General features: G+C 58.9%; 1 protein-coding gene across 3 annotated transcripts in view; it reads left to right on the top strand.

Annotated features, from left to right (window-relative positions):
• The window catches only part of ADAMTS7 (ADAM metallopeptidase with thrombospondin type 1 motif 7), a 57237-nt gene extending 32043 nt beyond the window's left edge, over nt 1-25194 (top strand). The window contains exons 9-25 of one of the 3 annotated variants that reach the window (XM_060155198.1): nt 8391-8535; nt 9078-9170; nt 9552-9697; nt 11034-11203; nt 11442-11575; nt 12556-12676; nt 13904-14148; nt 14414-14555; nt 16761-16887; nt 17313-17526; nt 17852-18821; nt 19104-19231; nt 20209-20361; nt 20829-21002; nt 21084-21230; nt 22254-22416; nt 24764-25194. In XM_060155198.1, coding sequence (XP_060011181.1) covers nt 8391-8535; nt 9078-9170; nt 9552-9697; nt 11034-11203; nt 11442-11575; nt 12556-12676; nt 13904-14148; nt 14414-14555; nt 16761-16887; nt 17313-17526; nt 17852-18821; nt 19104-19231; nt 20209-20361; nt 20829-21002; nt 21084-21230; nt 22254-22416; nt 24764-24927 — 3436 coding nt within the window. In that variant the 3' untranslated portion in view covers nt 24928-25194. Of the gene's footprint in view, nt 1-8390; nt 8536-9077; nt 9171-9551; nt 9698-11033; nt 11204-11441; nt 11576-12555; nt 12677-13903; nt 14149-14413; nt 14556-16760; nt 16888-17312; nt 17527-17851; nt 19232-20208; nt 20362-20828; nt 21003-21083; nt 21231-22253; nt 22417-24763 lie in introns of those variants that run through there. The other 2 variants (XM_060155190.1, XR_009541621.1) reach the window with 2 other exon arrangements.
• The last annotated feature ends 1116 nt before the right edge of the window (nt 25195-26310 follow it).

Genomic DNA, 26310 nt, shown 5'->3' with positions numbered 1-26310 from the left:
AAAGTGGTGAGAATGGGCATCCTTGTCTTGTTCCTGATCCTGGAGGGAATGCATTCAGCTTTTCACCATTGAGTATGTTTTTTCACCATTGTGTATGATGTTAGCAGTGGGTTTGTCATATTTGGCCTTTATTATGTTGAGGTATGTTCCTTCTATTCCCACTTTCTGGGGGGTTTTTGTTATAAATAGTTGTTGAATTTTGCCAAAAGCTTTTTCTGCATCTATCGAGGTGATCATATGGTTTTTATTCTTCAGTTTGTTAATATGGTGTAGCAAATTGATTGATTCACAGATATTGAATCATCCTTGCATCCCTGGGATAAATCCCTCTACATCATGGTGTATTGTTGGATTCTGTTTGCGAATCTTTTGTTGAAGATTTTTGGATCTATGTTCATCAGTGATATTGGTGTGTAATTTTCTTTTTTCGTGATATCTTTGTCTGGGTTTGGAATCTGGGTGATGCTTCATAAAATGAGTTCGGAAGTGTTCTTTCCTCTGAAATTTTTTGGAATAGTTTGAGAAGAATAGGTATTAACTCTTCTCTAGATATTTGGTGGAATTCACCTGTGAAGCCATCTGGTCCTGGACTTTTGTTTGTTGGGAGTTCCTTTGTTTGTTTCTGTTTTTTAATTACTTCAGTGTCATTACTGGTAATTGGTCTGTTCCTATTTTCAGTTTCTTCCTGGTTTAGTCTTGGGAGATTATATATTTCTAGGAATTTGTCTATTTCTTCTAGATTGTTCATTTTATTGGCATATAATTGTTCGTAGTAGTCTCTTATGATCCTTTGTATTTCCATGGTGTCAGTTGTAACTTGTTTTTCATTTCTGATTTTGGCCCTCTCTCTTTTTTTCTTGATGAGCCTGGCTAAAGGTTTATCAATTTTGTTTATCTTTTCTTTTTTTTTTTTCAGGCAAGGCTTTATGGGGGCCCCTGCTGCAACAGGGGGGAGCATGAACAAACAGAAGATTCCCTTGCTTGCTCACTCCCTGAGGGGGGTGTCAAGCTTGTTCCTTATATGGGGTGAGGGTCCAGCTCTTATTATCTTTTTTATTGTTTTTTTTCTATTTTTTTTTAGTCTTTATTTCTAAATGATTAGCGTAAATTTTACCATTCATCTTTATGCAGTGCCAATTTTTAAATGCAAGTATAGGCACATTGAACTCATATGTGGAATCACCAAAATGATGCAATTCGTATTTCATAGCTCATATTTACCAGAACGGTGGACATACTGCACAAAACTAATTTGACTGGTTTTATTTCACTTCATAACATGCACACATTCTCCCAATACTCTCTGCCTTGGCTTACTGATGAGTGAGGAAGAACTGACAGGAAATGGAACTATCTCTACATTTCCTTCTAGCCCCATCATTTTCAGTGCAGTAGTTGGCTGATACAAGGAAGTAACACAAATAACAAAAGATTATAGAGTTCCCTGGTCATTTCTGTTTCTTAAAACATCATTGCCTTCTTTCTGCCTTTGAAGCAAGTTCTGGTTGTAGTGCAAAGTATGGCCTCTGGGGCTGTCCTAGACATAGCATGCTTATTTTCCATTTGCTTAGAGTCTCACTGAATTCCTCCACATCATGGGCCCGCTGGGATGCTGTGCTCATGAGGTGGCAAGGAGCAGAGGACACAGACATCGCATATCTCCCCTGCTCACGCACATGCTTCTTGTTCCATCAGAACTCGCTTAACAGAACACAAGTTCAAAAACATTAAGAGTTCGAGATGGCAGTAGCAGAGCTTTAAATCACCTGCTGCACTCTTCCCCACCCTCCATTCTTTGGGCAGCCACTTTCAACTTTCATCCTAAGTTTTTTCTTACCTTATTTACTTTCATATTTCCAAAAAGCCTTCCTAGAGTGCTGTTTCTTGATTTTTCAATTTAGATATTATCAGATGACTTGTACAATGGAAGGTTGGGATTTAACCTCCTTGTGTCACTTCCTGCACACATTTGCCCCTGCCATCACATCCCAATATCATGTTAGCATATTTTTTTTTTTTTTTTTTTTTTTTGCGGTGTGCGGGCCTCTCTCACTGTTGTGGCCTCTCCTGTTGCGGAGCACAGGCTCTGGACGCGCAGGCTCAGCGGCCATGGCCCACAGGCCTAGCCGCTCCACGGCATGTGGGATCTTCCCGGACCGGGGCACGAACTCGTGTCCCCTGCATCGGCAGGCAGACTCTCAGCCACTGCGCCACCAGGGAAGCCCCTGTTAGCATATCTTGATTAAATCCACGTTCAGTGTTTTCATTATTAGGATTGTATCGATAATGCCAAACCAAGCGTTGTAACAAAATGATGTTCTCTTTTTAAGAACAACTTTTTTATTTGCCTAGTTTTCTTTGCTTCTCTAAGTCTTCCGTATCCTCCAACAATTCTACAAAATGTCTCTTAATCCAGTTTTCCAGAAGGCAATCCCTGCCCCATCGTCTAACAGTTTCCTTCTTTCCTGGACATCCCCCAAAACTTCCCTTTGTCCTTCTGCTCCAGTCTAAGCTGGGTGCTTTCTGTTGCTCCCCTGAAGTTGTCATGCATGGTCTTTCTGTTTCCTGGATCTCTTGCTTACCTTTTGTAGAGGAGTTTACTTCTTTTTTTTGGTGGAGCATATTCTCAAGTATCCTTCTGAGAAGGGGCGTATGGAGGTGAATGGTTTGCTTGTCTTTATTCTTCCCTCATACCTGACGGATCATTTGATAGCAACTTCTAAGTTAGAAGTCTTTCTCCCTCAGAATTTCAAAGGTGTCTTTCCTTTGTCTTCTAGCTTCCAACACTGCTGTTGACAAGTCTCATACCAGTCTAATTCCCAAACCTTTGTATGTGACCTTTTAAAAAGTCTGGAAACTTTTAGGATTTTCTCTATCTCTCTCTTAATATAGAGAATATTCTGTCTGTGTCTCCCTCTCTCTTTTTTTTCTCTTGGTGATTTGAACTTTTGCAATTATGTGCCTTGGTCTACTTTTATTCTGGGAGGACACTTGGTAGTCCCTTTTCATCTAAAAATTCATGTCCTTCAGTTCTTGGAAATGTTCTTATTATTTATTTGATAGTCGTCTTGCTTTTATTTTCTCCTTCTGGAACCCTTCATATTCAGCTATTCTCTCCCTTTCTTTTTTTTACTTTTTTCATCTCTTTCTGTTTACTGGAAGACATCCTTATCTTTACCTTATAACCCTTCTATTACATTAAAAATTTTTTTCCTACTGTACTTCTACTTTCCTGAACTTTCTTATTCGCTAAATACTCCTTTTTATTATCCTCTTCTAGTTCCATAAGTAGAGTATCTTATCTTTCTGAGGTTATTATTTATGTGGATTTTTTTTCTTTTGCTCCCTGTAATATCTTTCTTTCCTTCGAGTTATTTTTTTAAATCTTTCTGTCACGTTATAGGTTTTCTTAAGATGGCATGGCTGTATTCCCTCCGCGGAAGGAGGCACTGGGCTGGAGTTGGGAGGTCTGTGGACTGGGCCGCACTTTTCCACATCACCTATGAGGGACTGGTGGGGATGGGGCTGTTTCTTTGGGAGATCTTTAAATGTCAGTATCTAGGGTCATTTTTCTGAGTGATTGTTGCCCCAGAGAGGCATTCTCTAGTCTTTTCCTGTGAAGGTGTAAGTCTGGCTACAGCGTTCTGGCATCCAAATGGGGAAGGAGCTTGGCGGTTATCTCAGCCTTCCTCATGTAGACTTTTCTCTGTAGGTCCCTCTGCCTCAGGCCTTCCACTGTGCCTGGTGTTCCTGGACCAGATCTCCTGGATCACCCCAAGAGTGACCCCGGCCCTCTGCCAGGGAGGTGGCCATCGCCTGGCTACATAGGGTTGGGAAGGGGATCTAGTGGGTCTTACAGACTTTCAGCCAGGCTCTTGTCCTCAGTCTTCCTGATGCACAGGCCTCCAGGGGTCCCTGGGACCCTGATTCCTGAGCCCTTCCAGTGTCCCACTTCTGGGTAGTTTCTCCCTGCAGGACTGGCTCTCAGCATTCACTGCTGTGGTAAGTCAGCTGCTACTCGATCATCTGCTTTCCGGCTTCTAGAATTTTTGCTGACATCTTCCATCTGCCATCATCACCTCTCTCTTGCCCTTTGTCCTTGTGGATTTATGCCTTGTTTATTCCTTTCCTATCATCTTAGTGAGGCTCTGGAAGGGAGTGGAAATAAATCTGTGTCTGTTCAATGAGCCATATTTTTCTAGAAGTCCATTCACTGGGGCCAGGTTCATTATGGATGTGAGAGCAAGGACTCTGGCCTCTGATAGAAGAGGGATAACTGGGTGGAGAGTGAGACTAGAAGCAGAGAAGTGTTGAGTTTGATGTTAAGACCCTGGACTCTGGGCCAGGTTTCTACCTGTGTTGGCAGACAGTTACATTAGCCTTAAGCCTCAAAGACTGGGGATAATGATGGGACTGCCTCCTGGGTTGCCCTGAGGATTCAGTGAGCACACATGTGAAGTGTGTAGCACAACACTGGCCACACGGTTAGCATTCAATGCCTGGTGACTGTTGTCACTGTTACCAAGTGATAAGTGATAAGGAGCTGAAGCAGAGAAGTGGCCCGCGCAGGGAAAGCTGGGTAGAAAACCATCCCAAGGGTCTGTCACCTCCCGACATAGGAGTCAAGAGTGCGAGAAGGGCTGGGAAATCAGAAGAGTAGCCGCCCCTGCAGTACCCTGAGGGCTTTTCCCAGCTGCCCCCACCCAGGGTGCCGCCCAGCCTGACTTCTGTCAGGACAGACAGACAGACAGATATGTCTCTGTCTTCATTCAGCTGCTGGAATGCATGAGGGACTTGGCTTGGGGCCTGGGGCCTGGGGTGAGGGTGGGAGGAGAGGGCGAAACCCTGAGCCGGCCAGGGCCTCCCGGAACCTTGGCACTGAGAAGAGCTGGAAGGAGGCGGAAAGAGAGATACAGGCGGAAAGAGAGATACAGGCGGAAAGAGAGATACAGGCGGAAAGAGAGATACAGGCGCGGCAGATGGAGGGGAGCTGGGGAGGGAGGAGAAGTTCATCTCCCCAAGGGTGGTCGCACTCTCACCTCTCCATCCTGGAGGGTCAGGCAGGAGGGGATCACGAGGCCCAGGACAGGTGCGGGAGGGGGTGCTCAGACGGAGAATGTGGTACCAACCTGTCTCTAGCCCCTCCGCCCTCTGTCTCCTTGTTGGGGGTGGGACAGAAGACAGGACAGGTCCCACCTAGACAGGATGGAGGCCAGAATGAGCAAGATTCACAGAAGGAAGGCGCCAGGTGGAGTCAGGCAGTGTTTCCAGGGCTTGAGGGTGTCTTAGAGGCACTCAGACCACCCCCCCTTCCCCACTGGATGTGACACTCCTCGGCTCCCTGCAAGTAGATGTTTATTAGGCCACACAGACCCAGACATTGGCGAATCCCACTTGGTCTCAAACTGTGCTCAGGGGGACAGTGGTAGAGGAGGTCGTGTCCCTGTCCTCAAGACCCTCACCATCTGGGGGGCACAGACATGTGACAATTCCGGGTAATTAGCACTGTGGCAGACAGGCCTGTGGGGTTTGTAGGAACCTGGAGAAGAGGGGCAGGGACGTCACCTCTGAGAAGGAGCCGCGGAGCTGCCCTCTAAGGACTGATGCAGCACCCTGAGGAAGAAGGGTGCTCTAGGTGGGGTGCACAGCGTGGTCCAGGGCTGGCAGTGCGGGAGCGTGGGGTGGGATGGGGAATCTTCAAGAGGTGGTGGTGGGGCTGGAGGAAAGCTTCTGGGGCCTGTGGTCATTGGCCAGTCCAAGACGTCAGCCTGAAGAACTTGAAGAGCCTTTCTAGACTGAGGGCTGCTTTCAGGGACCCTGCTGTTTCATAAGGGACCTCTCGTTTCTTGAGCTACTGCTTGGACCTGGGGCCAGGGAGGGAAGGCCCTGTTCTCTCATGCCTTCGCAGCCAGGATTTCTGGAAGGAGAGAGGCGGGCCTTATCGTGTGTCGGGCCCTTGCCCCCACCATCTGGCGACTCCATGACTAGGCCCCCAGGGGTGGCGAGGGGAGGGGGCACACAGGCTTCTCCCAGATGATGGGCAGCTCTTTGCAGCCCTTGAGGTGGGAGTGACACTTCCGACTGGAGCCACCCGCTGTCTGCTCTGACCCCATGTGGGGTTGCCCAGCCCACTATAATTAGAGCGAGGAGGGGCCCCGAGGGGAAGGGCTGACGTATGTCAGCAGCACGGGGAGCCTGGCAGGGAGCCGACCAGAGGAAGGAAGGGCCGGCTGCCGGCCGCCCGTGTGACTTTTCCCAAGTAGATGCTGCTATTTATACCTCTGTTGCTTGGGATCCCATAGGCTGCCTCAGCCTTTTGTAGATGAGGATGTGAAGGCCCAGAGAGGGTAAGGGATGGCCCAAGGCCACACAGCATCTGTAGCAGGGCAGGATTGGGGTTTCCAGTCAGCATCTGGGCCTGAATGTGGCTCTGATTCTGGTGGTGGGTCCTACGAGGACCCTTCAGGCCCCCCAACCTCGCACACACATATAGGATGGCCCTGAGAGGTTGTGGTCGCCCTGGCTGCCCAGCAGCAGGCCACAGAAGCTTGATTCGTGGCATGTCAGCACCGGGTCCTGGCCGGAAAACTGAAGGGCTGGATGTGGCCTGGGACCTGTTGGTGTGGGGCTGAGGCACGTTGGACCCCAGTCAGAGGAGCTCCCTGACTGGGTCTGAGTCAGAGGAGTGGGTGAAGCCCCCAGCTACATCTTGAGTTGTGTCCTGCCAGGCAAAAAGGAGGAGCCCCGGGGCCAGGTTGACCCTTCACCCCCTTCCTCCCCGTCTCAGCCGATACTCTGCCCCAGGGTGCAGGCGCAGGGAGCCCGCAGGCTGAAGCCAGCAATCGGAAGACTCCTTTCTCCCTGCCAGACCTCAGCTTCCATGATTTAGAGCTTCTGTTTGGAGTGAAGTGTTTGAGGCGGGCTCACGATCGGATGGGAGGAGCTCTGCACCAAGGGCAGCCTAGCAAGTGGACACGTGGGCGTTGGCAGCCTGGCCTGGCATCACATCCTGACCGTCACTGCCCTCCCACGTGACTCAGGGCAAGGGACGCACTGCCCTGGGCCCTGAAAGTGGAAGGAGATGGTGGTAGAGTTTTCTGCTTGAGGGGTTGTGAGCGGCAGATGGGAGAGCGCCCGCTCAGCACCCGGGGCTGGCCTGGCCTGCGGCGATCCGGGACAGACAGCTGGGTCCCACACCTGCTCATTCGCCCGACGCCCATTTTACAGGGTCCATTTCTAGCTAACACAGGTGGGCCAGGTGATTCTGGGTGGGGAGGGGCCCCCAGGGTCCTCAGCAGGCGTCTGGTCACTGAGGCTTTGTTCCCTGAAGCTCTGGTGGAGCCCGGGCCCTGCCACTAGCCAGGGGACTTGGGAGACCACATGGACCACCCACCCTGGCCCGGGCTCGCAGCTCCCAGACCTCTGCCTCTGAAATTTGGACTCCCAGATCCCAGCGGCTGACTGCCCCCAGCCTTCCCTCACGCGGGCCTACAAATTGGCCTATTTCTCGTCCTCTCTGTGGCCCGTAGTGTCTCCTCCTTCCCTCCTGGCCAGACCCCAGCATCCATCACCTCTGCCTTTCTTTCCTGTGCCTCCCTCAGTCCTAACCAGGACCCTTTGCTCATCCTGGCTCCCTGACCTGGCACCAGCCACCCTCAAGCCTCCCAGACTGGAAAACTGGGGGGTTTCTGCCTCCCTCTACCCTGCTTAGCCTGGGACCCCAAGTCCCACAGGTCCTGCCTCCCTCCTGCCACTGCCAGGGAGTCCTGGAAGGAGATGGACAGGAGTAAATAAGGGAGTGACACAGGCTGGCAGACACTGGGCTCTCTCCCAGGTTGGCGGCCGGACAGGGGGCAGCCTTCAGGCCTTGGTCCTCCCACAGATGACCCTAGGTCTCAGCCCAGGGCGGGGCTATCAGAGGCCTGCTGTTGTATCAGCTGTGATGTGATGCTCTCCAGATCGTGGACAGAGGGGTGGAGGCTGCAGGAGCTCCGAGCAGGCTTAGTGGTCCAGGAGGCTGCAGAGGGCAGGGCCTTTCGGCTGGATCTTGGGGAAAGAGGCTTCACCAGTGGAGGAGTGGGGAGAGTGTCGTGGGTGGAAGGAATAGTTGGTGGAGAGGCCTGGCACTGGGGAGCGGGGATTAGCCAGCTGGAGTGCCCTGGAGGTGGATGGGAGAGGCTGGGAGGGTCTTTCATGCTAGCTTAGGTCAAAGAATAGGATAGGTGAGCAAGGAGGCTGGAGTTTTCCTGTAAGTTTAGGGCTTTAAGCCCCTTCCCACCTTCCCTGCACAACTGGTCTGGTACGGCCTCCCTGATGGGTCTCTCAGGCTGCGCCCTCTGCCCCAGAGGACAGGTGGCTCCTCACTTCATACTCCTGTCTCATCTCTGCAGCCGTGGGTGGGGCCTCTGCCTGGATGACTCTCCCACCAAGGATGTCATCGACTTCCCTTCAATACCACCTGGCGTCCTCTATGACGTGGGCCATCAGTGTCGCCTCCAGTATGGGGCCTACTCTGCCTTCTGCGATGACATGGACGTGAGTGTGGGGCCTGTGTGGACACGGGGGAGGAGGGCAGCCCTCAGCAGCCTGCAGACCCCACCCAGCCTGGGCTCGGCCCGCACGTGATGCCCACGAGACATAAAGTGGCCTGTGGGAGAGGCCGAGGGTTGGGCGGCCGTAGACCTTGTTCTGCATTCTGGGTGGACCATTTACCAACCATGGGACTTTGGGCAAGGCCCTCACCTGCTGGAGCTGGATCATAAGAGGTAAAATAAAACCTCTCCTGCGGGGTCCTGGGGAAGATCGCCCAAAGTGATGGCCATGGGCATGTCAGAGACCCTGCGGCTTCTAACCAGGGTGTTTCCAGACGGGTAGGCTGGGGCTGGGAGAGGTGTGGGTGAGCTGGGGACTGCTCCGAGCCACAAACCCGAGCCTGGGGCCCCAGCCCAGGACCCCTCACACCATGTGCCGGCCCCAAGGAGGGGTTCCCAGGGGTCTCGTGGGGGTGGTGAGGGGGCAGGGCAGGTGGCGGCGCCGAGGAGGAGGTGAGGGTATGGCCCTTGCCCTCCTCCTTGCAGAATGTCTGCCACACGCTCTGGTGCTCCGTGGGGACCACCTGTCACTCCAAGCTCGATGCAGCTGTGGATGGTACCAGGTGCGGGGAGAGCAAGGTAGGGGTTCGCCAGTCCAGCTGCGGAGGGGGTGAGAGGTGAGACTCCCTGCTGTGTCCGTGCTCTGGGGTCGCTCATGCCCTTAGCAGAACCCCAGCCCTCTCTGGCCCAAGTCCCCACCTGCAGAATGGAGGCTTTGGGGCAGAGCTTGACTGGGCAATTCTCCAAAGTGCCTTCAGCTCAGAAGAGTCAGCATGTGGACTCTTATTTTATTCCTTGCTCGGCTCCACCATGGGGCCCAGGTGTTGGGCGACTGGAAGGGGGCCTCCCCCAGCCCTTAGGTCCTTCCCCTCTGGGCCTTTCCAGGCCTTCCACCCACCTTGTTCTCACTAGGGTGAGGAGCTTGGAGTGGGCTTGCTCTACCTCTGTCTGTCTCGGTAGTGGTGTCTGAATGGGGAGTGCGTTCCCATGGGCTTCCGGCCCGAGGCCGTGGACGGTGGCTGGTCTGGCTGGAGCGCCTGGTCCGTCTGCTCCCGGAGCTGTGGCGTGGGCGTGCAGAGTGCCGAGCGGCAGTGCACACAGCCTGCGTGAGTGCGGGGCCGGGGCTCCCGGGGCAGGTGGGATGGGGCGCCCGGAGCAGAGTCGGCGATTGCAGGGACACTGGCTCTGTCCCAGCCTCCCACTCGCAGAAGTATCCCCATGGAGGCCAAGCCTGGAGTGTCCAGAGCCACCTCGGGTCACTTCTAGGAGTGCCCTGGAGGCTGATTGAGTCGCCACTGCTGACCCCATTGCAGAGAGGGAAACACCAAGGCCCAGACACTGGAGGGACTCATCAGAGGCCACACAACAAAGCAGCAGCTGGTGGGAGGGAAGCAGGGAGGACAGTGGCTAAGAGCTTAGACCCTGAACCTTAGATGGATCAGGGTTCAAATTCCCTCTCCACCCCTTCTCTGGGCCTCAGTTTCCAGAGAAAGTATATGATGGGGCAGCAGCAGTGCCCATCTGGTAGAGGATAAATGCAGGTAAAGCCCTGCAGCTAGTTCGTAGTAAGCGCTCAGTAAATAGAGCCACTTAGTGGCATTTGAGGTACAAGTGGGTCCAAGGTGAGACTGGGGACAGCTGGGAGAATTGGTCAGCCTGGGAGGGGTGAGTGACTTCATCTCTCTGGGCCTCAGGTTCCCCATCTAAGAGTGGTGAGGTGAAGATTCAGGGAGATGCAGAGAGGCCAGCTGTACTGTAGACTGAGGGGATGCCCGGCACCTTTGGATGAGCCCACTTCACTAGGCTGCCCCAGGGTGGGCATGGGATTCAGAGCCAGGTCCTTCTAGGGCCCCGTGCTTATACCCCACCCTGCCTCCAGGCCCCTAGGCCTGAGCTGGGTTGGGGGCAGATGGGGTGGGGTTAGGGTTCAGGCTCTATGCTGGGGGCATACCTCAGCCAGGGCCAAGGGGGCTTCCTTTTGACCTGGGCTGGGGTGCTGCCACCAGGAACACATCTGCTGACACATGGGCTGTCAGGACTCTGGGTCCCACGGGCTGGAGACTTGGAGTGGCCCCTTCAGCCAGTCATGTCTGCAGCTTGGCCCAGCCTCTGAACAACCCTCTGCAGAGGCAGCCCCAGTCCCATTTTATAGATGAGGATACTGAGGCCCAGAGGGGTCCAGAGACTTGGCCAAGGTCACACAGCAGGTTAGGGGCAGAGCCCAGGCTTCCTGCTGCCACCTCCCCTGAGATGCTTTCAAACAGGGAGCCTGTGTCTGGACCAGAGTGTGGGCGACCCACAGGGAGAGCAGCGTGAACGGAGGTGGACGGCGGGAATCTCTGGGTGTTAGGGGTGCAGGAGGAGCCGCTCGCTCCGAGGGCCCACTTCTGGATCCGGGTGTGCAGTCGGCACTCACTGCCCCCCACCCCACTCTCCCCACAGGCCCAAATACAAGGGCAAATACTGCGTGGGTGAACGGAAGCGCTTTCGCCTGTGCAACCTGAAGGCCTGCCCCGCCGGCCGCCCCTCTTTCCGCCAAGTCCAGTGCAGTCACTTTGACGCTATGCTCTACAAGGGCCAGCTGCACACGTGGGTGCCCGTGGTTAGTGACGGTGAGTCCTGTTGCCCACAGGGACACTGAGGCCTGGAAGGGCAGAGATCCAAGGGCCAAGGTTGCCCAGGGATACAGGCACTGTCTGCCGGGGCTGCTGCTCCCTCCTGGCTCCCGTGGACAGCCTTGCACCCCCAGCCCGCCACTGATGGGTGTCGTGGAGGCGGTCTTCCCGGTGGCCTCCGTGGCTCCTGCCCTGCCCTGGTTGCCCCTCACGGCTCCTCTGCTTGGGTCCCCAGTGAACCCCTGCGAGCTGCACTGCCGGCCCTCGAATGAGTACTTTGCTGAGAAGCTGCGGGACGCTGTGGTCGATGGCACCCCCTGCTACCAGGGCCAGGCCAGCCGTGACCTCTGCATCAATGGCATCTGCAAGGTGTGCCCAGCTAGGAAGAGAGTCTCCAGCACTGCCCTCCCCAACCCCCTGGCAGGTCTCCTCTGGCTTCCTCCTGCTTCCCTCTGGCCCCCCTCCCCAGGCTGTACCATTGGGCTTCCCCGCTCTGCCAGTGAAGCCCTTTGATGGTCTGCCATCGCCTCTCAGCAAAGCCTCCCCGCTCCTCCTGGGACTGGAGCCCCCGTGTCATTGGGCCTCACCCCCAGGCTCTGCCTCTGCACCATGGCCTGCCCGCCATGGCTTCTGAATGCTGGCTTTCGTACCGGCCCAGCCCCGGCCCGGAAACCAGAGCTCAGGTGGTAGCTCGACCTCCTGCTGGCTGGATGACCCCCAGCAGTGGTTTCCTCTGCGATAGTAGAAAGGGGACTCTCCGTCCATGTAGCCACGTCACAGGGTTAAATGCAGTCATTTAACAGGGCAATTGCAGGGCCGTGCAGGCCTCAGGGCCTGGCAGAGAAAGCGTCAGTGTTTGCTGACAATACTTAGACTTATTTCCAGCAGTATCAGTGCCACTCCCCCTGCCCGTGTCCTCAGCACTTTCTTTCCTCTGCTCCTGGGAAGGGAAGCCCCTGGGCGTGGAGGCCTGTGCTCTGGGGAGGACCAGCAGGGAACACTGATTTCTGCTTCGGGGAAATTCCTGCCCACGCTGGTCAGGAGCGTGGGTGTGGCAGCCGCCCCGCCTGCTGTGGCCTTTTACAAAGCTTCTCCCGTCTCTTGTCTCATGCGATCTCACAGCACACCTTCCCGGTGCAGGTGGTTCTCCCTGTTTCACATCTGAGGAAGCTGAGGCCCAGAGAGATTGAGGGGTTTACGTGGGGTCAGAGGGCACAGCTGTGGCGGGGCCCCCGCTCCCTGCTCCGAGCTCTCTCCTCCCCACCCTGGCAGGCCCCCGAGGCTGGTGCCAGAGAGGGCTCGCCGCCAGGGGCCCAGCACCAGGGGGCTCCCCTCCCCATGTGTTGCAGAATGTGGGCTGCGACTTCGAGATTGACTCGGGTGCCGTCGAGGACCGCTGCGGCGTGTGCCACGGCAACGGCTCCACCTGTCACACCGTGAGCGGGACCTTCGAGGAGGCTGAGGGCCTGGGTATGGGTGGGACCCCTGGTGGGGGGCAGGGCACTCCTGACCTGGTGACCCTTCCTTGTCTCCCTTGAGCCCTGCCCACGGCCCCCATGGCCAGAGATGGGAAGCAGGGAAGCTGCCTTGCTGGGTCTAGGATCCTGGCAGGAGTCAGGGCACCCAGGCCCAAGTGCAGAGACCTGCCTTCACAGGGAGTCCTCCTGCCCCAGGGACCCCAGCCTGGGCTTATCAGGCTTATGAGTGGCCTTATGAAGCTTTAGAGACCCCCCAGCTCCACTCACTCGCCTCAGGGCCTGTTTTGCATCCATTGCTTAAGTGCCAACTGTGTGCTAGGTGAGGGAGACACAGAGGTGAAGAGCTTACAGTCTCACCTCTTAGTGTGACAGATGCAGTGGAGGGAGGCCCAGAGGGCTGTGAGAGCCCTGAGGAAGGAGGTCCTGACATGGAGAGGTCAGGGAAGACTTCCTGTAGGAAGTGGAATTTAGCTGAATCATAAAAGACTCAGACGAGATGGGGAAAAGCATTACACATGGAGGAAAGAGCTTGTGCCCGCCCAACAAAGCCTGGAGGCAAGAAGGAGCATGCTCTGTCTGGGGACCTATGTATAAGAAAGGCGGGGATGCCATAAGGCTTTGACTGCTAGACCAAGAAGCTTAGATTTCAGCCCCAGAGATGCAGTCCAGTGTGGTGGTTAAAGCTCAGACCTCAGAGCTTGATTCACTTCCCAGCAGAGCCCTGGTGCAAGTTATGTAACCTTTCTGTGCCTCAGTGCCCTCGTGTGTAAAACGGGGATAACAGTAGTGCCTACGTCATAGGGTTGTTACACCTGCAGAGTCCCCAGGGTAACGCCAGGCACGTGATGGGTACTACTTAGTGAAAGAACAGAAACAGGCTGTATAGGTATGAGGAGGATAGCCCAGGGGAAAGGCCCAGTCAATTGGGGTTTTTAGAAAGGTCATGCTGGCCCCAGGTATAGGGGATAGGCCCAGCCTTGTGACAGGGAGACCAGCTAAGGTTTCCCAGAGAAGGGTGGTGGGGCATGGGTCAGGGGGTAGGATTTGAGCCCTTCTGAGGCTTTGGTGATCTGGGACAGATCTAAGTGGGGAGCCCAGAATCTTAACGATGGAATCTTTGGCCTCGGCAGGCAGGGGCAAGTGGAAAGAGAGGTGAGGGCGGGCAACAGCTAACCCTCTTACCTCTTTTCACCACCTGTGCACGATCCCTGGCCAACAGGGTATGTGGACGTGGGGCTGATCCCAGCCGGTGCTCGCGAGATCCGCATCGAGGAGGTGGCCGAGGCCGCCAACTTCCTGGCCCTACGCAGCGAGGACCCGGATAAGTACTTCCTCAACGGTGGGTGGACCATCCAGTGGAACGGGGACTACCAGGTGGCGGGGACCACCTTCACATATGCGCGCACAGGCAACTGGGAGAACCTCACGTCCCCGGGTCCCACCGACGAGCCTATCTGGATCCAGGTGACCGCCTCCTGGGGCCCAGGCTGGGGAGGAGCAGAGGTGGGGTCCGTGGCTCCCAGCCGCATGACAGGAGCGAGCCCGGCTCCGGGCCTGGCCCTACTGCTGGGGCCTCTGCCTCGGCTTCCCCAGCTCTAGAATGGCTCCATGGTGTAGCCCCAGGTCCCAGAGGTGGCTGAGGTTGGCTCCTTTAGGATGGGTGGCAGGGCTTGGCAGAGGGAGAGGACACCTCATGCTCACGGAGGCCCCCCCCCCCCGCCTGCCCCAGCTCCTGTTCCAGGAGAGCAACCCTGGGGTGCGCTACGAGTACCTCATCCACAGGGAGGCGGATGGCCGTAGCCAGATCCAGCCGCCCGAGTTCTCCTGGCACTATGGGCCCTGGACCAAGTGCACAGTCACCTGCGGCACAGGTGAGGAGGCAGTGGGCGCAGCTCCTGCCCAGCAGGGCCTGTGTCTCTGGGCACTGATGCCTGGCTTTAGCCTCTGGCTCGTTGCTTAGTTGCTGGGCTGCTGTGAACTGGGAGTGCTGCTTCTGGGCCTCAGTTCCCCCATCTATATAATGGGGCTAGCAATGGCCCCATCTCTTAGGTCCGCTGGGAGAGTAAACGAGGTGAGGCAGGCACGGCACGTGGTGCTTGGCGAGCGCTCAGTGTGTCTCCCCCAGAGAGGCACCAGCTGCCTCTCCCTCTTCTCACTGCTCAGCTCTGGCGGGTCCTGTGCCCGTGGTTCTGCCCCATACCTGGGATCTGACCCCTTCATCCTCCCAGAGCTTTACCTGCATCTCCGTCAGGACAAGCTCCTTCCTCTCCTCTAGCTCCTGCCACAGACAGGCTTCCCCGGGCCCCCCTCCTCCTCGGTGCCCTCCCACCCTTCCTGGGAGGCCCAGAGCCTGACACTCCTGGGCTGCTGGCCCAGGAGGGCTTCCCCAGTGAGAAGGGGGAGGGGGGAGGGAGAGAAGGAGGAGGGGCAGGGGAGAGAAAGAAGGAGGGGGAGGAGGATGGAGTAGGACAGGGGCAGGGAGGAGGGAGCTGGGACGTGACAAGGATCTCCCCAACCAAACTCTGAGCCTCGTAGCCCAATGGCCTATTCACCACATTTACTTATTCCTTTCAACTCTTTATAAAATGTGTAACAATTTGACTAACTCTCACCACCCACCCCCCCGTGGCTTCTTCAGTCTCCCTTCCCCTCCCCCTCCCCCTCGGTGTCCAGGGGTCTCAGTATCAGGAATCTGGGACAGAGACATTTGAACATTCCTTGAAATGCTATTATGATGACAAATGAACACTGACCTACTAAAGCTGGGCAGGAATCTTCAAAAGCTATTAAAGGCATCCTACCCCGTATGAGTTAAATTTACAAATGTGAAAACAAATACATTTGAGGAACCAGACACTGGGAAATTGTCTTTCAGCAAATCGGTGGCTTCCCACGTGGCCAGAATAGGAATGTGTTGAGTGGCAAGTGGCAGGATCCTGATGCGTGGTAGCTGGAGCAGATAAGGGTTTGCTTGGCTTCGGCAGTAAGAACCCCCAGGGAGGGTGCGTAGTCCACCATGGCTGGATGGCCTGCCATGTTTTTAGGGACCACTCTCAGCCCCACCTTCCCCTCATGTGTCACAAGATAGCACCCTTTGCCCAGGCTTCTTGCTGGCAAGAAGAAGAAGGGGCAAAGGGCTGACTCTCGGGAAGGACTTGTGTCTTTTTCTCCCGGGCACGACTGTGTCCCAGACCCCCTAGCTGCACGGGAACTACAGTGGGGAGTGTTTTCAGCAGGTCCCATTGTTACCTTGAACAAACCCTGCGTTCTATTAGGAAGGAAGGAGGCGGGTGGAGGGGAGACTGGAGGCTCAGGGCAGGGCTGAGTCCCCCTTCTGTGCCATAGGGGGAGCAGGGTGAAGGCAGAGCCCGTTGGAGTTGGTCCTGCCGCTGGGCCTCAGCGGGCGGTGTGGGGTGCGTGTGGAAAGGGAAGAGCAGGGCTCTGCAAGGGTGCAGAGAGCGGCAATGGCAGGGGGAGTGAAGGACAGGAACCGCGACAAAGCGAGTGCCGGGGCAGGGGGTGGGGAGTGCTGTGAGCTGGTGAGGAATGCCTGACTGGGAGGTCTGACGGATTTCTCCTCCAGAATTTCTGGGCACTGATCCTGTTGGGAGGAGTGTAGACACTGGAGGTGGTGCTAGGCCGTGGTTGGATTTGGCACTGGTTGCACTCTTACCACGCACCAGGCACGGGCTGAGCCTGCACGTCCGTAAGCACGTTATCCTCACACCTGGCCTTCAAGGCAGGTGTTATCGTTACTCCCACTAACAGATGAAGACAGTGAGGTTCAGAGGGGCCAAGTGAGCTGCCCAGGCCTCCCAGCTTGGAAGCTGTGGGGCTAGAGCCCCCGCCCACTGAACCTGCACACTCTGCTGCCTCCCTAGGGGTGGGGGTGACGGCCAGGAGGACAGTGAGGTGGGGGCAGTGGGGGCCTGCCTTCAACCTGACAGAGGCAGTGAGGCCCTGTTCTGGAAGGGATCTGAGCAGAGTGGGGTAGAGCTGTGTCTCTGGGTGCAGCGTGGCTCAGGCAGGGGGCGCCCTGAGTGCCAGGCCCAGGCTGAGCCCCCATGGCCTCCCAGGGATGCAGAGGCAGAGCGTGCGCTGCATGGAGCGGCAGGCGGGGCCCGTGGACGAGAGGCACTGTGAGCCCCTGGGCCGGCCCGATGACCGTCAGAGGAAGTGCAGCGAGGAGCCCTGCCCCGCCCGGTGAGCCCACCAGGCGCCTGACTCCCAGTGTCCCTCATCAGGGCGCCCCTGGGAGGAGCAGAGGGAGCTGGGCTCTTAGCCTTCCTTCCCAAGGCTGAAGCCCCAGCCCCTGGTTGCCCGCGACCTCAGCCTGGGCCTGGGTTCCCCTTCAATAGCCAGCATCAGCCAGGGACATGCCTGATCGCTCGTGCTTGGGTCCCTGGATGTGAACACGGGCCTTGGGTCTTGCCCAGGTCCCCCAGGGGTGAAGGTGGCAGGAGCAAAGGGTACTGTGCCCGGTCACTGGGCTTTGGGGGCCAGGGGGCCATCCCAGGCTTGGAGCTCTGGGAACGCGTCCCCTGGGCTTAGGCCCGACCCTCCCTGAGCCCTGAGTGCCTGGGAGTCCAGGTGACTGCACGCTGACGCTGCCCTTGTGCCCCCCACAGGTGGTGGGCAGGTGAGTGGCAGCTGTGCTCCAGCTCCTGCGGGCCTGGGGGGCTCTCCCGCCGGGCCGTGCTCTGTATCCACAGCGTGGGGCTGGATGAGCAGAGCGCCCTGGGGCCACCTGCCTGTGAACACCTGCCCCGGCCCCCTGCCGAAACCCCTTGCAACCGCGATGTGCCCTGTCCGGCCACCTGGGCTGTGGGGAACTGGTCTGAGGTGAGCAGCACGATGGGAGGGGGCCCGCCCCCAGCTCTGCCATCGGTCTTGGGCTACAGGGAGGCAGAGACAGCCTTTGGGGAGCCCTTTCTGCCGGGCACCGTGGTGGGAGGGGCCTGGGGCATTCCAGGTCCGGCCCCATCCCCAAAGCCTCTGGGGCTGGGATGCCCTGGCCAGCCATGGCCACAAGTCATGGTCTCGAGCTGGTCAGGGCGAGAGAGGGCTGCCTGGGGCCCTGTACACTGACACTGAGCAGTGAGCAGGGTACCTTGCCAGGCCCCAGCTTCCCCTGGCCCTGAGCCCCTCACCCTGGCCTTCCCTTTAGTGCTCTGTGTCCTGCGGCCCAGGCAGTCAGCACCGAAGCATCCTCTGCACCAACGACACTGGTGTCCCCTGCGCTGAGGACCAGCGGCCAGCAAGCGAGGCCACCTGCCTTCTGCCACCCTGCCCGAGGGCCCTGGACGTGCTGGGCCCCGAAGGCTCAGGCAGCGGCTCCTCCAGCCGCGAGCTCTTCAACGAGGTCGACTTCATCCCTCACCGCCCAGCCCCACGCCCTCCGCCCCCCTCGTCAGCCAAGCCGGCTGGCATGGGCAACGCCATCGGGGAGGAGGACCCTGGGCTGGGCCCGCCGGGGCCCGTGTTCGTTGACGACTTCTACTACGACTACAATTTCATTAACTTCCACGAGAACCTGTCCTACGGGCCCTTCGAGGAGCCTGACGCAGACCTGGCAGGCACAGGGGATCGGATGCCCCCACCCCTGAGCGGTGCTGCCGAGCCTCCTGTGGGCACCCCCATGCCCACCACAGAGCCTTCTGGGCCTGAGGATGAGGGGGCACTGGGAGATTGGTCCCCTGCTCCTTGGCCCGGCCAGGCTGGCCGTTCCCCACCCCCACCCTCGGAGCAGAGGCCTGGGAACTCCTTGGTCAATTTCTTATTTGAGGAAGATGCCCCCGTGGGAGCCCCAGACCTTGGGCTCACCAGCTTGCCTTGGCCCCCGACTTCGGTCAGCGTGGAGACGCCTGCCGCCCCTGGGAGCCAGAACGGGCTCCTGGGAGGGGGGGACAGCCACAGCCAGCCGCCGCCTCCCTGGTGGGAGAGGACCAATGAGGTTTCCGAGGACAGCGAGGAAGCCTTGGGCCGCAGAGCGCCCCAAAGACCCAGCCCCACGCTGCCCCCCTCGTCCCCCATCAGCACCTCCCACTCCTCTCCTAGTCCCGACACAGTAGAGCTGTGGACGAGTGGCACCTTGGCCTGGGAACCAGCACTGGAGGGTGGCCCGGGGCCTGTGGACAGTGAGCTGTGGCCCACCGTTGGGGGCGCTCCTCCCACCGCCAATCTGCCAGACACTCAGGGTACAGACAGTGCCCTGGAGCCCGGGACTCCCACCCTTCCCGCCCCAGGCCTGGCTCTACAGGACCTGCAGACCCTGGCGATGCCAGGAACCTTCCTTCTGAAGGCTCCGACCGGCCTAGGGCACGCGCCTTGGGTGACTGCCCTGAGCCTGGGGCCCTTGGGCCAGCCTGAGTCCCCCAGCCCTGAGACGCCCCTAAGCCCTGTGCTGCTGTCCACACCAGCTCAGGACAGTCCGGCCAACGGCAGCCGAGCCCCTGGGCCTCTGGACCCCAGCCCAGCAGAGGAGGGGCCCCCCGTAGACCTGCTGCCCGTCAGGAATGCCAGCTGGCAAGTGGGGAACTGGAGTGAGGCAAGTGGTGCAGGGGTCGGGGTGGCCGGGGGGTTGAGCAGGACCTCACTAACTTGGTCTCTTCCTCTGAAAATGAGCAGAGCAGGATATAAGCCTTGTCTGTCCAGCCTCCTGGGTGGGTGGGGATTAGGGAACTGACAGCCCGTGGTGAGTGGAGGCTCTGTGAGGTGGGAGGGACTTTGCCCCAGCTCAGTCATACTGCCCTCCATGTGCCCCTGGGGCTGCTCTGCCCCATTGGGCCTCAGTTTCTCTTCTGAACAGTAGGGTGGGGCAAGGGGGCCTGTATCCCTAGGGTCCCCAGAGGCTCATTCCTGAGTAGCACAGGGGGCCGCTGGGAGGGCAGGGCAGGCACAGATGAGGGGCAGCCAGGGGGAACGGCCCTCTCATACTCTGGCTTGCATGCTTCCAGGGACAGGGAGCTCGCCCCAGGCAGCTGTGTCAGTGGGGAAGCCTCCTCCCATGGTCCCCAGGCCCGGCGGGGCTCAGCCTGGGTCCCCCAGGTGCTGTGCAGTTCCTGGCCACCTGGTTCTCCCCTCAGGGCTCCACCAGCTTTGTCGGGCCTGTGAGGGTCTGAACTGCATGGCAAGAAGCTGTCCTGTGTCCCCTACCCCACCCCAACGTCCCCAGGTTGTTACCATAGGGGAAGTGAGCTGCTTCTGTTCAGATCCCCAGTTTTGGTGTGGGAGGGACAGGTTGAGGCCCAGTGAGGAACCCAGACTTCCTTCCCAAGTGATTCTGGGAAGCAGCGAGCCTCGTCAGCACAGCCGGGCCACCTCACACATGTCTCCTGTAGCAGGGACAGTTGGTTGCCAGGGGATTTGACTTTTCATCTTCATGGTCTCCTTGGGAGGTGGGTGGAGGAGCCCATTTTGCAGACGAGTTAACTGAGGCACTGGCGGGTCCCTCTCACCTGGCTGGGGGGCTGGAGGGTGCAGGGATCTGCCCGGCCCTCATGGGCACTGCGTCCCTGCCCCCAGTGCTCTACCACCTGCGGTCTGGGTGCTGTCTGGAGGCCCGTGCGCTGCAGCTCCGGCCGAGAGGAGGACTGCACTCCCGCAGCCCGGCCCCAGCCCGCCCGCCGCTGCCACCTGCGGCCCTGCGCTGCCTGGCACACGGGCAGCTGGAGTAAGGTGCGTGAGGGAGAAGGCGGGCAGCGTCGGGGCACGGGGTGGAGCTCTGGGGCCCGTGGCCTGTGTTTGGGGTCAGCCATAGCCACCGGGGGTGGGGGTGCTCTGTGCTGCACATCTTCGTACTCTGATTTCTAGCCTCTGGGATCATTCCATCTGTGTGTGGTTCAACCTGCCCCACTCCCCTTCTCTCACTGGTTGTATCCTTTTCTCTCCTTTCTGTCACCCTCGGGATTTCACTTTCTCCTTTGTTCCACTCTTTCTCCATCTGTCCCATGCCGGGGCAGCCCCTGGCCACGCCACCCGCCGCCCAAGGCTGGTCAGCCATGGCTTCTCCCTGGGGCCCTTAAGGGACTTGCCGCGGGTGGGGGTGAGAGTGCCCAACGCTCGCCCTGCCACAGCCCTCACCGCATCCTCGTGTGCGTGCACGTGGTGGTGGTGTATCCACACGCGGGACCCTCGGCCTCCAGTGCTCCCGCAGCTGTGGCGGGGGTTCCTCCGTGCGGGACGTGCAGTGTGTGGACACACGGGACCTCCAGCCGCTGCGGCCCTTCCACTGCCAGCCGGGGCCTGCCAAGCCACCTGCCCGCCGGCCCTGCGGGGCCCAGCCCTGCCTCAGCTGGTACATCTCTTCCTGGAGGGAGGTGAGGCCTGGGGGTCTGGGATGGGAGCGGGGGTGTCCTCAGAGCCTAGCAGTGCCCAGACCCCTTCCCCGGCCCTCCTAGTGCTCCGAGGCCTGCGGCGGTGGTGAGCAGCAGCGTCTGGTGACGTGCCCAGAGCCGGGCCTCTGTGAGGAGGCGCTGAGACCCAACAGCACACGGCCTTGCAACACCCACCCCTGTACGCAGTGGGTGGTGGGGCCCTGGGGCCAGGTGAGCCGGCGCGGGGTTTCGTGCGGGGAGGACGTGCAGAGGGGGCACTCATGTCAGCAGGCATCCATCAGACCTTTGTTCACGCTAGGGAGTTGTTGAGTGTGTCCTGTATGCCAGGCTCTCTGTGGTCCCTGCAGATACAGTGGTGGCCCGATGAGGTCCCCACCCTGCTGAAGCTTACAGCCCGCCAGGGAGACAGACTTAAAAAAAAAAGGGATGTGCGCTGTGATGTCAGGGAAGGCCTTCTGGGGAGGGGACTTCAGAGCGAGACTGGAGGGGTTTGTGATGTGAAGGAGAGGCATACGGGAGCAGCAGATGCAAAGTCCTGGGGCAGGAGTGACAGACACAGGATGTTCAGGAGACTAAGCAAAGACCAGACTGGCGGAGGGGGTACGGGAGTGGCCAGTGAGGCCTCAGCTGGGCAGGACACTTCCTGCCAGGCCTGTTTGGGAATCTCAGTCCTTGTCCCACTGGCTGCTGAGGGACCCTGGGCAGGTTGCTTTACCTCGCCAGGCCTCTGTCTTCTCATCTGTAGAGTGGGGTTGTGAGCATTAGATGCTCCTCTCACACAGTGAGGCATTTAGCACAGGGCCTGGCACGATGTTGGCACAGATTAAATTTATTTTTACGGCTTTTTAAAAACATCAGACCCCAACTGATAAGAACAAAGCCTGACTTGGGATGGTGGGCCCTGTTTGAGAAACTTTCTCTCCCTTCCTTGCACTGCCCATGGGCTGCAGCAGGTCCTCCAGCCCCGGAGCCACTGCCCAGGCCTCTCAGGCGTGTCCCGTCCCGTGTGAGGGGCTGGCAGCTTCCCCCTCCGCTCTGCAGACGCAGTTCCTGCAAGCGAACACCTAGTGGCCTCTGGGGACAGGACCGACCCTCTGAGGAGGCTGGAGAGATGGGGCTGGGAACCGTGAGCTAGGCTTCCTGGAGAAGGCAGCAGCTGCCCTGGGGACGCGCCTGGGATGCCCCCCTGCAGGGCTGGTAAGAGGATGCTCACCCCTCCCGCGCTCCCCACAGTGCTCAGCCCCCTGCGGTGGTGGCGTCCAGCGGCGCCTGGTCAAGTGCGTCAACACCCAGACTGGGCTGCCTGAGGAGGACAGCGACCAGTGTGGCCACGAGGCCTGGCCCGAGAGCTCGCGGCCATGCGGCACCCAGGACTGTGAGCTCACTGAGCCTCCGCGTGAGTGCCCCACCCGGCTGTCTGCTGGGCGGGGGGTGGGCAGGGTGGACGGTGGGGAGATGGAGAGTCATGGAACCGTCCCCCTACAGCACTGGCTGACTGACAGGGAGCCACGCAGAGGCTGGGGCTGTGTTGGGGTCAGAGCCAAGGGGAGTCCAGCCCCGCAGGCAGCTTTCTTTAGCTCAGGGGTCTCAGTTACCCCCCGTTCCCAGAGTGAGGCCAGGGATGTTCCTGAAACTGTGTGGAGCTCAGGCCTGGGTGAGCCCCCATCCCCAGCTCTGGCCCGTCCATCTCCTGGCCAGAGGAGGGCTGCCCAGAGTGAGCAGTGTAACCGCATGAAGGGGCTTCCCGCCTAGGGTCCTGCTAGCTCCCAGCAGCTGGTGGCTTCCTGGCCAGCTGGGTCCTAGAGGAAGAGCTTGTGGCAGAGGTGGCTCTGGACATAGACACGCGCACACGCACACACGCACGCGCACACATGCACATGCACACGCGTGCACGCACACACGCATGCACACACACACACACGCACACACACACTTCCTTCCTGCAGCCCAGCCACCTCCAGCCACCCCTAGCCACCCCCAGCTGTGCTGAGCACAGGAAACTGGCCCTGGAGTCACACCTGGCCTCCCATCACCAGCTCTATGGTCTTGGGCTCCACTTCCCTGTCTTACGCATAAAGGGGCAGACAACCCCCATCCTCATAAATGAGGTCTTGGGGTGAAGAGCCCAGGAAGTGCTCAGGGAAGGTTGGCTTCTTCCTCTCCCTCGTGGACACTATCATCCCCCGTCATGAGGTCAGGAAGAACGCCTAGGCTACCTTGTCAGTCAAGAGAATGCAGCAGCTCCTATGCCTATCAGCTGTCTGACTCCTGCCCCTAGGCCAGAGCCACCCTAGGACAGAGTCCTTGGCCCTCTGGCATCCAGGGCCCCCAGGGACCTGCCGCAGTCTGCATCCTGTACCAGTGACTGGCTCCTTGGTAGCCCTTGGGCAAGCCCGGACTAGCCACTGCCATCCCTTGCTGGCCACACCACTGGGAGGGATAGGCTTCCTGCCCCAAATCCCATTACCTCAAGGCCCAGCAGAAATTCCACCCACCCCAAGCGCCCAGCCCTCAGCATTCATCCAGCAAGCGCCCCCGTGCCTCCTGCACACAGCCCCAAGGTAGCTGCTGGCACCCAAGCGCGTTTAAGGGTGGAGGCCAGCCAAGGAAGTGACTTGCATGCCGAGACCCTGGAGTCCCCAGGATGTTTTGATGATCTGTGGGGCTGTGTGGCAGGACGTTTGGAAAGCCTGGAAACTTGGTCATCACGGTGAGGCAGCTGACATAGCACGGCCACATCCGTTTGCCTGTGGAGGTGGGGTTACTGGCAGCGGAGGGAACTGGGGCCCCTTGAGAAGTTAAGTAACTTGCCTGAGGTCACACAGTGGGAACAGGATGCAGGTCTGCAGATGTGCAGGTTAGAGCTGCTGCTGAGAGCCAGGGTGGAGGAGGCTGCCCGTTGCCTCATGCCTTCTGCCGGGCCCCAGGGACATCCCAGGGACAGGGCTGCCAGTTGCCTTCCTGCTTCTCCTCCCCTGGGATGTCTGCTGAAGTGAGAGGGCCAGGCGGCAGCTGGGGGCTGTCACAGGCAGCGGGAGCAAGGCCGGGAGGCTGGAAGCAAGCCACTTCCCAAAATAGCTCTGATAAGCACAGGGCAGGAGGGCCCTCCAGGCCTCAGCCCCGGGCAGGCAGCCTCCCTTTGGCCCTCCTCAAGAGGCCTGGGCTCTGCTGACGGGCTGATGGCCCAGGCCACACCTGCTCTGACGGCTGATGGGACTGTTCTGTGTGTGACCCGGAAGCTGAAGCTGAGTACAGCCCATGGCTGCAGGGCCAGGGAGGTCTGGCAGGACAGGTGCATTTGGGCAGGGGGTGTGGGGCAGAGGCCACTGTAGGCTGGCAGGAGGCACCTGGGACTTCCGTTGTGTGCCCCGTCTTGTCAGGTCTCGCAGGGTCAGGGACCGAGAGGGGTGGCAGGCTCTCTGGCTTCTCGTGAGCACCTGAGGCGGTCAGGACTGGGGTCTCGGGGCCTTTCCTCTGGAAACCTGAGCCCAGCAGGGCCAGTTCTCCAGTCCTGGAGGCGGGGGCCTAGGCCAAGGGCAGGTGGGACAGGACAACAGCAGGAGATCTGTAACTCAGGCCTAGGGGAGCCCCTCCAGAAACAGGAGGCCGATGCTCTGGGGGTGGCTGCAGGTCTCCTTAAGGCCCAGCTAAAATCTCAGGGAAGCCCCTCCACCCTGGGTGCAGGTGGGAGGAGGGGGGCGGTTCCGGTGCCCGCCTGCTGGTCCTGACCGCCCCCCCTCCAGCCCTAGGCTGCGAGCGCGATCGCCTGTCCTTCAGTTTCTGCGAGACGCTGCGCCTGCTGGGCCGCTGCCAGCTGCCCACCGTCCGCACCCAGTGCTGCCGCTCCTGTCCCCCACCCGGCCGTGGTGCCCCCTCCCGCGGCCGTCAGCGGGTCGCCCGCCGCTGACCCACACCCCGGCCCCCCGCGGCCAGGATGCACAGCCAGACCGATGCACGGACCTCAGCGCCCAGCAGGACCTCGGTGCCCAGCATGGGCTGCGGTGGAGCCCCGCCCCTCGCGCCCTAATGGTGCTAACCCGGCCCCCCGACAGTGGCAGGCTGGGGACCCTTCCCCCTCAGAAAAGGTATTTTTTTATTCTAACAGTTTGCCTAACATTTATTATTATTATTGTTATTGTTACACATAAACAGGCATCTGCCGTTTCGAAGTACAGCTTGGCTTCCTCTTGGATTAGGGGAATTTCAAGTCAGAACCTACACCTCTGCTGCGGCCGACAGCATCTTTCCATCTGCTCCTCTGGGAGGCCCACAGGGGAGAAGGGAGCAGAGCCCATGTGGGCAGGAAGGCCTGAGGGAGCAGAGCGGAGGAGGGCTTCCTAGAGGCGGTGTGTGCAGGGCTTCAGACGGCCGGGTAACAGGCGGCAGGAGCGTTTTCTGGGCACCAGGCGCAGCCTGGCAGAGGCCCGGGGGTGCTGGTCCCTACTCACAATCCTTCCACACCTCCACTTCATGCCCCCTGCCCAGGCCCCCCAGCCCTTTCCCCCATGTCCCCACTCTGCGGTCTTCACCAGAGACTCGTGTTTCACAGGGATTGAGCCACACGCCCTTAGAGGAGCAAGGCCCATCTGGTCACCAGCAGGGACTGCCCCCTGGAGTGAACCCCATGGACACATCCCCGGCCCCCTCTGCTTCATCTGTTAACTCTTAACTCTTTATCTGCACCAAAGGGATGGAGGGAGGGGCTGTCTGGCCAGACACACCCTTCTCGGCCCCCACTTGTCCCTTTCTTTCATCTTCTCTGTACTCAGCGGTGGGGCTGGGCCAGTTGAGGCCAGGACGTACGGGGGCTTCTTCCTCACTGACAATCCCAGGCGCTGGGCTCTTGCTATGTTGACATGTGGTCCGGCTCCCCAGCACCTGCCACGCCAGCCCTTCCCTGCCTGCCACACTTAGTTCCATGGAGTCAGACTGTGGTGAACACACCAGGGAGCAGATGCGCATGAGGTGCTCTGAAGGTGTCCCGGGCCCTGGTGAGGCGTGAGGAGGCCGGAGGCGGCTAGACACTGTCTCCAGGAAGTGACCTGTGCAGGCGCCAGCCCTTACCTCTCACCATGAGCCTCGGACTGGACCGTTTTACAATCTGCTCACAAGTCCTACTCCTGGAAGGGGTTTATCCCTTTTCTCCAAATGGGGGACCACCACTCATTCTAGTCTACGGTGTCCGCCGTTCACAGACTGTGATGTGAATGGTGGTTCTGGAGCTCTGCGTGTGGTGGCTACTCACAGCTTGGGTGTGTGGGGGGGGGGGGCGGAGGGGGAATGAAAATCA

The sequence above is a fragment of the Lagenorhynchus albirostris genome, chromosome 1, assembly GCF_949774975.1.
Source record: "Lagenorhynchus albirostris chromosome 1, mLagAlb1.1, whole genome shotgun sequence".
Classification (NCBI taxonomy): Eukaryota; Metazoa; Chordata; class Mammalia; order Artiodactyla; family Delphinidae; genus Lagenorhynchus; species Lagenorhynchus albirostris.
Note: the sequence above shows the minus strand (reverse complement) of the source record. Positions and strands in the feature narration are given on the sequence as shown.